The sequence below is a fragment of the Papaver somniferum genome, chromosome 4, assembly GCF_003573695.1.
Source record: "Papaver somniferum cultivar HN1 chromosome 4, ASM357369v1, whole genome shotgun sequence".
Taxonomy (NCBI): domain Eukaryota; kingdom Viridiplantae; phylum Streptophyta; class Magnoliopsida; order Ranunculales; family Papaveraceae; genus Papaver; species Papaver somniferum.
The window spans coordinates 97,177,404-97,188,667 of NC_039361.1; the positions used below are offsets into that span (position 1 = coordinate 97,177,404).

General features: G+C 38.2%; 1 protein-coding gene across 1 annotated transcript; it reads left to right on the top strand.

Annotated features, from left to right (window-relative positions):
- Positions 1-1,145: 1,145 nt before the first annotated feature.
- LOC113274097 (cyclin-dependent protein kinase inhibitor SMR6-like) lies at positions 1,146-2,119 on the top strand. The gene has a single exon (XM_026523597.1). The coding sequence runs from the start codon at positions 1,547-1,549 to the stop codon at positions 1,937-1,939; it is 393 nt and encodes a 130-aa protein (XP_026379382.1). The 5' UTR covers positions 1,146-1,546; the 3' UTR covers positions 1,940-2,119.
- Positions 2,120-11,264: the final 9,145 nt, after the last annotated feature.

Sequence of the window (11,264 nt, forward strand, 5' to 3'; positions counted from 1 at the left end):
TTTCTTCTTTTAAACTCTAATGATGTTAAGGAATGAATATCTTTATGTAAAGGCTTGAACTAAATGAACAGTCTGATGAAAATTTCAGGATAATGAGGTGAGTGATTATCCAAATGAGTAGGTGAACTTGGTTAAGTTTCATGATCTTGAGAGCAAAAATCAGAGGCTTTGAGGAAGGCTTACGTCATGCTGATTAATCAGAGCTTGTTAGGTTATAGAGTCACTCCTTTCCACAATCTTACCATCTTTTTGTTGCTTCTCATGAAAGACTAGCTAGTGGGAAGACATTGTGTTACTCTTGTTATATTTATTACTTATATTTTATTATCTAAACTTTAAAATTGATTTATATTACTCATGCTCAACATTTATCCTTCATTTATAATTTTTTTAAATCCACAAATCCATCCGCTCACCCACCAGTGTCACATCCGACAAGTAATAGATTAGAGATGGGTGAAAATCTCAAATCCGCCATTAAGATAATTTGGACGCGGGCGATACCAAATCCGCATGCACTAATCCATTGCTCACCCCTACTTGGTGATGCAAATTATACTACTAAATCCAAGCCCAACGAAAGGATTGGTGACTTGTCTAGTCAATGGGCGCCACTGCCCCAGTGAGTATTTTGGACTAACCATGAGTGGGTCACATTCGAACTGCATGAAAACCAGTTTTACAGCCCTACAAGCGAGAATAACTAGAAGAGGGAAAGTTTAACGACATAGTTTTTCAATGTAAAAATTTGGAGGGAAAGCGAGACGTTAGACACCAACGAAGTGATCTTGGCGCCAAAAAAAAAACAAACTCAATTGTTTTCACAATTTTTTTAATAGGGTTTCTACCCGCGGTCAGCCAATATAACGGGCAGCTTCATCTTAATTATGAGACAGAGAGAGTGCGTGAAAAAAAAGACATCTTTCTTAGGAACCTCAAACATAATTAGATCCTCCTAGAGATCTGTAGAAACCGTGTATAAAACCAATCCAACGGTTTTCAAAATCATAAACACCGAATTTATCTAGATGATGAACCTTAGCATCGTTACCAAAGCTAGTTGATCTCTCTGTTTTTGCTTAGGTCACGGGTTTCCTTGGTGTTTTTTCTTTCTCTTCTGTGCCCACCAAAATATTCTTTGTTTCTCTCTCTCTATCTATGTGTTGAGTCGAGTGTTGTTGTTAAAACCTACTACTACTAGTTCACTCAAGTCTTTGTTTTCTTCACAAACTCATTTAAAGCTTTTCACTCTCTTCTCATGTCCCGCCTCTATCTCCTCTTTTCTTTCTTCTCGTTTCATTGATTAAAAGAGTCACCGAGGTAAATAAGTTGAGTCTCTTTTTCCTTACCCAAACATATTATTAGTCTTTTTCTTCATTTATTCAGGATTGGTATATGCTTCTTTATAAGCAATAAGAAAACCCAACTCTTTCATTTCTGATTCTTGTTGTCTATTGATCAGCAGCTAGTTCTGTTTCTGAGCAGTGGGGTTGAAGATTTTTAACACAAGGGTTCATTTTATAGTGGAAGTGTAGTGATTATTGAGATGGGCATTTCAGAGAAACATCATGGTATTGAAGGAGGAGGAGGAGGAGCAGGAGCAGTTATAGAAATGGAAGGGAATAAGAAGAAGAGATATGTAATAGTAGGTGTACCAATAATCAGAACGCCACCACCTTTGAGAAAAATAAGAACAAAAAGGGTTGAAACCAAAATTCAAAGTGAAGTTGAAGTTGAAGACGAAGAAGAGGAATGCCCAACAACACCAACAAGTAAAGAAGCAAGATTACCAAAGAGAACCGAATGTCCACCGGCACCAAGAAAGAAAAGGCCTTCTTTTTCTTCAAGATCATGTAGTTTTAATGTTAAAGATTTTTTCAATCCACCTGATTTAGATTCCGTTTTTATACGCCATCTTGAAAGTGCTTCTGCTAAGTGAGAAAAAAAAATCAATCCTAATTAGAACTAATTCAAAAAGGCGCATTTTTTTCTTTCTTTCTTTCTAGACTTTTTTGTTTTCAACTGTAATGGAGGGAATTAGTAGTTAATGTACAGAGCTATAATATAACTTTAGCTTCTATTAGCTCTTAATAATCAATTTAATGAGTTCATTTCTTCATATCAATAGTCTCTGAAGAGTAATAACTTTTTATTCGGACAGACTACTAATTAAGCTAGTTCATTTTTGAAGGGATTAACTTGGTTTCATTGAATCACCAAGCAATAGCTACTTATATGGGTTTCATGCACCAATAGTTACTCAATCTTTCACCTGATTGATAAATTCAATTTCAACCCCTAGCTCTAGCTTAGCTTGTTTTCCAGACTTTTGATTTCCCAAGTGTGTGTTTGAAATGTTTACTCGAGTGTTTCTGAGGAATTAATATCCATTTGTGAAGTCATATGTTTCAATGTAGTCTTGTTCATTCAAAGAGATCATGAAGGTTTTAATTGAATCATTGATCACCAACTTGTCGTGGGGTTTCATTGATCGTAGCTAGTCATGGTATTTACATCCATCAGGTTCAGTAGTCCCATCTATCTATCGATTTCTCTCTTGAATCATGAGTCATGAAAAGATTCTGGCTAGCTGATTCTTTCTCAAGTATTCAAAAGAAGTTTGAAATACACATGCACATGTGAGCGTGAAATGATTTTTCTCTTCCACGTTACATCATCCTATATTAGCTGAAATGGTTACTCAATCAATCCTTCTTCTCTGATTGATATTTACACACAAAGACAGCAGTCTTTTTACTTTAGCACTCTAGGCCTCTAGCTCTATCTTAGCTTGATTTTTCACCCCACTTTTTTTTTTTAAGAAAACTTAGGCAATAGCCTAAGAAATGTGATACATAATAATATTAGTAGTGGCATCATTGTTCAGACTGACTACCGACCCACCATTTAAGTTCTTACATGCCAGAGCTATATCTAAAGCTTGCAAACTCTGAAGTCTATGAATAATTTTGAGATTAGTTAATACAAAGGAGACAGGCTGAATTCTTAAGGAGTCTTCTTCATTCATGAGTTGTCGTTCCCTGTAATAGTTTCGGTTGAATCTTCCTTTGATTGCATTGATGTATAGAGTGTTGAAGTGTTCTAGGATTTCATTGGTTTCAGCTTGTATTTCAATATTCATGTGCTGCTTTTCTTCCGCCCAGCTGAATACTAGTTCTTCCCCTCCTGTGGCTCCCCTAGTTCCCAAGTGGCCTGAGTGTCCTCTGCTATCATAGTAGTTTCCTGCAAAATCGGTAATAGTTAGTGCAGAAAAGAATTGTAGGTTGTCAGTGTCCTGTATGGTGCAGATCTTGATTATGTAACCATAACCCTGATTTTGCTGAGAATTCCCAACATTTAATCTGGGTACTTCCCTTGGTATTTCAGTGTCAGAGCTTTGGCCATATTCATTAACAATATGAGAAGGTAAGTTCTGAACTCTGTTATAATCACATAGGTGTTGTTGAATACTAAGGGTAGTTCTCTTAGCGTTTGGTGTTATGTTTTGGAAGACTAGATCACATCTAGTCTTCCAAATGAACCAACAAGTAGTAGCAGAGATATTATTGTTATCACTGTTGTTGTTCGACTGAAACCAAGTATTGAATGTGTAGTATGATCAAACATTCCCTGGTTTTCTCCAAACATTTGATGCCAGACTTCAGTAGCTGCAGGGCAATTTAGAAACATATGTGTCATGGATTCCTCCCCACTGTTGCAGATTTTGCAGATGGGATCAATATAGTGAAGTATGCTTTCTGTCTTGGCATTTGTTGGCAGTATTTCATGAGCACATTTCCAGAGAAAGATTTGAATGGAAGGTGCAACTTCCAGTTTCCATATTGTTGTCCAGTCTCTTGTTGCAGTCTCATTTCTGTAGAGATTCTCTATCTTAGCCTTGTATAAAGCCTTTACTGAGAATTTTCATGTGTTATTTAGCTTCCACTGCATACTGTCATCTTCCCCAGGGTGTATTTCCAGATCAGAAATGGTTTGAGAAATATTTGTGATGAAGATCTGCTGAATAAGCTGATTGTTCCATTCCTCTTGAGCTGTCATTAATTGAGCTAGAAACTGAATATCTTGTGGACAGTTTGCAGGTTTTGAAATCTTGGCAGTTGAATTGGGTATCCGTAAGTCTTCCCAGACCCTTATCTTGTTGCCATTTCCAATTTTCCAGGAGAAGCGTTGCTGGATATTCTGAATGCCTTCCAGATTCCTTTCCATAACCAAGAATCACCATTCTTGCTTTTGTGCTCATGTTCAGAACATTTCTTCCAAGCAGGTACTTAGCATCCATCAGTTGAAACCATAGAGAGTCCTTATCATGTTCCAATCTCCATCCTATTTTTGTTATCATGAAGCTGTTAAATAATTCCATGCTCATAAAACCTAATCCACCCAACTCATTTGGCTTGCAGATAGCTGTCCATGCCTTAGGATAGAACCCTGTGGGGATTTCTATATTTTTTCCCCAAAAGAAGTCTCTTTGTAGCTTGTTTAAATCTTGACAAGTTTGTTTGGGTATCCTGAAGCAGTTCATTTGGTGGATACTGGACGTGGAGGTAACAGATTTGATTAGAACTTCTCTTCCAGCAGGATTGAGAGGAATATTTTTCCAGCTTGAGAGTCTAAGTTTCATCTTATCAACTCCAGGTCTGAAGGATTGAATCTTGCTTCTATGAGTGAAAGGAGGGGATCCTAAATACTTATCATTCAAAGGAAGATCTTGTACTCCCAGTATGTTGCAAATGATAGTTACTAGAACTGGATCAGTATCCTTGCTGAAAAAAGCTCCAGATTTGTTGAAATTGATTAGCTGTCCAGAAGTATCTCCAAAAATGTTTAGAATGTCCTTCAGGTTATGTGCTTCAGCTTCATTGGCTTTGCAGAAGACCATGCAATCATCAGCAAAAAGAAGGTGATTTATAGATGGAGCATTCTTGCAGATTTTGATTCCAGAGATAATACCTAAGTCTTGAGCATGAATAAGAGTTCTAGAGAGGGATTCCATACAAAAGAGAAATAAGTAAGGAGAAAGGGGATCCCCTTGTCTGAGACCTCTGGAGGGGTTGAAGAAAGTATCAGGAGATCTATTAATAAGAACTGTTGTGGAGGTGGTGGAGATGCATTGCATAATCTTGTTGCACCAATCTGAGTTGAAGCCTATCTTTGTAAGGATGTTGTGCAGGAAGTTCCAATCCACTCTGTCAAAGGCTTTAGCTATATCAATCTTGATTCCCATACTGCCTTTATTGCCTTTTTTTCCCCTTTTAGTTCTCATGGAATGTATTAGTTCATAGGCAATGGTTATGTTATCAGATATTTGTCTACCAGGAATAAAGGTAGATTGGTAGGGAGAGATGATCTTTTGTAGGTATGGTTTCACTCTTTGAGCTAAAAGTTTGGATATAATTTTATAGGTGGTATTACAAAGGCTTATGGGTCTGAAGTGACTAGGACAAGTTGGGTTATCTATTTTGGGGATCAGAGATATAGGTGGTGTTCATTTCTTTTAGAATGTGATCAGATAAGAAAAAGTGATGAACCATTTTTACTATTTCTTATCCAACCAGATACCAATTGGCTTGAAAGAAATTTGGGGGAAAACCATCAGGGCCTGGAGCTTTATCTTTGGCCATGCTGAATAGGATTGCCTTGACTTCATTATGGTCAGGGATTCTGTTGAGGGTATCATTTTCTAAATTGGTTATAGAAGTGGGTATGAGGTTGATAATTTCAGGGTTTATTATAGGTGTCTCAGCAGTGTCCATCTTGGTGAAATGATTGGTGAAACATTTCCTAACTTCTTGATAGTCCTCAATCCAGTTTCCTGCAGCATCTTGTATAGAATCAATTCTATTTCTCCTGGTTCTGCATTTGGTAGCTCTATGGAAATACCTGGTGTTCTTGTCTCCCAACTTGATGAACTGGTATCTACTCTTAGTTTTCCATAATTGTTCTTCATTGTCTTGCCATTCCTTGAGGAGTTGCATATAAGTCTTGACAGCAGCACTTCTGTCAGGTCTGAAATAATTGCCTTGTAACCAGTGAAGATGTTGTTTACTTTCTTCAATATTAGTTTTGATGTTTCCGTAGACCTCCTTAATCAAGATTTTGAGTTTCATCTTGATGTTTTTGAGTTTTCTGGCAATAAGAAAGGCATTGGAACCAGACAATTGTTTCTGCCAACAATCAGCAATGATATCCCTACAATCCTTGTGATCCAGCCAAGGACCAAAGAACTTAAAGGGAATTTTACCAGTGTGCCAATGGAGATTAGAATTAAGGATAATATGATGATGATCTGACCCAATGGCTAAGAGATTGGTGATGGTAGAGTTTGGATATAGAATAAGCCAAGAATCAGTGGATAAACCTTTATCCAATCTTTGTTCAGTAAGAGTTGGGCCACTTCTCTTGTTTGACCAAGTAAAAGGACAACCCACATTACCCAAATCATTTAAATCCAGCTCAAGAATTTTATTACTGAAAAGATTAGCTTCCACACTATCCAATGGTTGAGTATTGTACTTCTCATTATCATGAAGAATGAAATTGAAGTCACCAATAATTAACCAGGGAAGAGAGTAATTGGAAGCAGTATGATCCAAATTTGTCCAAGACTCAATCTTGCTCTTAGTTTCGTAAGGACTACCATAGTAACCAGTAAAAAGCCAAGAAGGGCCACTAGTAGGCTTGATTAATGCATTGATATGATTGAGGGAGTAATCAAGGATCTCCACATCCAGGTTAGATTTCCATATCAATACAAGGCCTCCAGCAGTACCACTAGCCCCTCCAGGGTTAACATGCCAATAATTCTGAATATTAAGCTGTTGCATGGTTTTTCAGAGTTTTGCATGCTTTTGTTTTGTTTCAGAGATGAAACAAATAGCAGGATTAAACTTGTTTAACATGTCATTAAGATAGTTTTTGGAATGTTTTTTTTCTAGACCTTGAAAATTCCAAGCAATGGAGGAAAATAACTGCCAGAAGTAAGAAACAGAAGGGTATTTTGAGGAAGGCCTTCAAATTAAAGGATCATAGTAGGTCAATACATGATTAAAGCAAAACATATTATCATGGATATGGTTCTTATAGTGAGAGTAGTTAGTGATGTGTACCTCAGAATTGGATGAGGAGTTTCCAGGATCATCATTAGTCATTTGTGGGATGCTTGAGTCCAGTGGCTCTGCACAGCAGTCAGCATGGTCCTTGAATCTTTTGATGTTGTCTGTTGCAGTTGTTTCCATGGTGACCTCTGTAGTGTCAGTTTGTTTTCTCTTTGGGATGTTATTGGAGATGGTAGAATCTGTAGGATATCAGAATCAGTGATGTTGTTGGTTTCAACAAAAACATGATTTTTCCTTTTAGCATACCAAGCCTTCTTCTTGTTGATTTCACAATCAGCATCATTCTTTCTTTGATTTGAGAGAGGTTTGGTAAGGTGTTGAACTGAAAGGGTTTAAGAGGGTGTAATGGTGGAAAAATACCAGATGGATCCATATCTTGTGAAAGGTTGGTATTAGAATCATTGGAATTTTTGGCTCTAGCAATTGCCTTTAGTTTTGGTTGATTTTTCTTGTAATTATTTGTGATCTTCTTGGAGAGCTCCAGCTTTCTGTTTCTTATTTGGCAGGCTAACACATCAAGATGAGGTGAATCTGGTTCAGCCACAGATGAGGCTCCAAAGATAATATGCTTGGATGAATAGGGGGATATATTAGCAACAGTTTTTTCCAACTCTTTCTGCTTGGCATTTCTCATTTTGATTTCAAAAACTGCAGCAGCATCCGCATCTGTGTAAGATCTATGAATGACCTTTTTTCCTTCTTGAACAGCTTTTTGGTGAGCAGTATGGGGTGGTGGTAGGGGTTGTGGTGTTGGTAGAATAGGGTAATGAGATTGTGAAGGAGTTGGAGGATAAGGACAAAGGGGGGATGGGTGATCCAAGATTATGCAAACCTTGCAGAATCTTATACTATTGAGGGCAAAAGCAAACTCCAACCAGTGAGAGGTAGATGGTGTCTTATAAGCTTCAATACCAAATTTTAGTGGTCTGGTGACATCAATGGTAATCTTGACTTCTATATTTTTTCCAAATCTATCTCTCCCATAAGCTTTCTTAGTAGTTTGGAAAACTCCAACAGGTTTGCGGATGTTTTGGATGTCAGGTATAATATGAGTTGGAATTCTTTTGATGAGTAGCCAAACCATAACTTGAGTGAATTGCTCTTCATGAATTAAATCAGGACCACCCACTGGTACTCCGACTAAGACCATTAGTTTATCAAAGACTCCTCTGGTTCCACCATTCCTGAGAGTTGAGTAGTCATCTTCATGCGTGAGTCTCAGAACATAGTAATTTCTTCTTCTATTCCAGATATCCAGTTCAACTCTGCCATTGAATTCCCAATTTTTATTGATGAAGTTACTGACTTTGGATGTTTGGAAACAAATATTGCTACAAAGCTTCCCAATAAAACACCATTTCCAATCTAGAGGTTGTTTGGTTTTGATATTTTCAGGGTTAATGAAAACTTTAGGAAATAGATCCTCAGGCATGTTGAGAGTTTTGTTCATCTGAGCAACCATATTTTCTATGGAAGGAGGGTTAGAGTTAGAAGATGAAACCATTTTTGTTGAACAAACAGAGTAGTAGAGAGATGTTTTCAAGTGGATATAATGACCACTTTGGTTTTTGGTGTGACAGAGCCAGTAAGTAAGAGAAGAGGAATCTAAACAGGCTTTAATTTGAAAATTGCTTCACAGGTAAGTTGTAACATGAGAGGTTACTTTCCCTACAGTGTATTTTTCTGGGTGTTTTGTAAGTTTGTGGAAGGCTAACTATGTACGGTTGCAGAGACTAACTTCATATGGTTGTGAAGTGTTTTGGACTAGTCTTTGAAAAGGACATGTGAATAAGTCGCAATCTTCCTGTGCTGGAGTATGACTCTGCATTCTGCGCTTGAGACTATCTATGTTGTGTCTGAACTTGGTACTGATGGATAATGGGATCCGGATAGAGTTCCTGCACAGCCAAGAAATGTTAAATTTGACTAACCAGTTAGGCATTATACCTTGTCTCGAGAGATGAGGATTGCTAATCAAACTTCTTGGCTCAACGTGCCAAGATGAGTGTAAGTTGGTCTGTTTTAAAATATCGGTGGGTCGCTGCCAACAGTTGGGCTTTGCAAACGTATCCCATAGAAGATCGGCCCCTCCCATACTAGAGTTAGCTTGTTTCTGAATGGATTAAACATGAGTCAGCCTCTGAGACAGAAATTTTCTAGAGATTTGTATAATGTTGCATGTCCAACAAATGTAGGTTGGAAGATATCTGATTCCATAGCAAATGGTTCCACTTGTTGGAGCCATCATCATACAACATAAGATGGTTAAACGTGTGAGAGAGTATAAACTGCCGGTTAGGCTATGATAACCTAGCAGAGTAAAAGAAAGAGAAGTAGGGATAGAATAGTGAGGAGGAGGTTGAGTGTTCTGTGAACGGTATTGGGAATTGACACAATTTATTGGCGAAACCGTCGAAGTTGATTGAGATACCCAATATAAAATGGCAATTTATCTTTGCAGAAAAAGAACCAATTATTCATTCTCACCAAGAGATCCATCAGAGAAAAAACAAAGAAGATCATTCTCATGTCTAACGAACCCAAACCCGTTGTTCGAAAAGGCAAACGAAAGTTGTCTGAAGTGGAGCCGGAGCCATGCATACACTGGTATGCCTATGAGTATTTGGTTCACTGTTTGCCTCCCTCAAGGTTGCGAATCTCCCAATTTCAGAGTAGGGTTTGACTGGTATTTGCAAGATATGCAACATAACATAGATGTGAAAATAGAGACTGGGAGATTGTTGCACTGCTGTCCTCCCGGAGATGTGCATGAATTGTTGCTTGATTCCACAGTGGATAGGTTGAAAGAATTCTTCAAGACTAATCAATCTTCTCCGGTGATTCAGAGTACCAGTAATCCTTTTATCAGGCCTGAATTGAATATCGATCAAGGTGGTTGTAGAATGCCTGGTGCTACCCACCATGGTGAAGAAAGCAGTGCAGCAGAAACTACTGAGCCCGAGAGGAAGCCAAAGCGACACGGATCTGATGATGATGATTGGGACCTTTATGCATACCATCCACGCTATGGCCCATTTGAGGTGCATGAAGGAGTTGTTGTTGTTGCTGATCGATTCCTCGTGTCTGGACTGAGCAGGATTGGGTTTCAATCCATCACTTTGCCAAATGTTGCTCAAAACGTAGTTCGCCAATTGGCTGCTAAGCCATGGGGTGAAGGAGAACCAATGCATTTCCCTGTTGTTGATGCGCTCTGCCCTGCAACTGGCCAAATTGGACGTGTCATCTTTGCCAGTACAAGTCAAACATCAACCAATCCAAATACAAAGGAGGGGCCTCCTCAGGATCCTGTTGTTGAAAATGCTAATCAGACAGAGGGGGATGACACTCCGGTACGAAATGAAATTTTCAGGCCAACTCAGCGAATGACTTGAAGTCAGACTCGCTGTGATAGCAAGGGAACTTGAAGCCGGACACGGCAGCAGCAGCAGTATGTGGTGAGTGACTTGAATTCCTGAGATCTTTTGTTCTAGGACTCTGTGATGGATATCTTGGTTTTGATTGTGGATGTTCAATCCCATAATCATAGAGAAGAACTGGTTTTTTTTTGGGTGTGGAAGATACTATTTTCTTTCTGTTTTTGCTTTGGTTTATGGTATTTGAATGTTTGTTTGGTTTGAAAGGGAGTATATGAATTTCTTCTTAGGGGTATGTGTTGTTGTGGGGATTGTGGTTGACAATTTCATTGATATTATGTTGTTTGTTGATAATTAGCAAATGCATAGGACTGGTAGATAAATCAGGCCTAGACTCTGACTGAGAGTAGCTATAATACCTTAGAGCATAGATTTCCCCGGAGGGTAGAATTTCAGTGAGTGTTGTCTGAGCGCTTTTAGAAAAATGAAATTGAGTATATAGATTTGAGTTGCATAGTTTGATGTTTGAAAAAGGCTGATCCGTTATATCCGGATTATAGTATAACTCCTCAACATCCAGAAATTGTGATTGAGGTAGACTAGTTTGAGATGATATCCCAGAGAAATTCCCTATACCTGGTGGGTGAGAGATGACAGGATTTCTTGAAGCAATATAATTTTGAGTATTATCAGTGATAAGAGAGTTGAGAATGTAATTTCCAATAGTAAGATTTGGCATTTCAGATGATTCTTT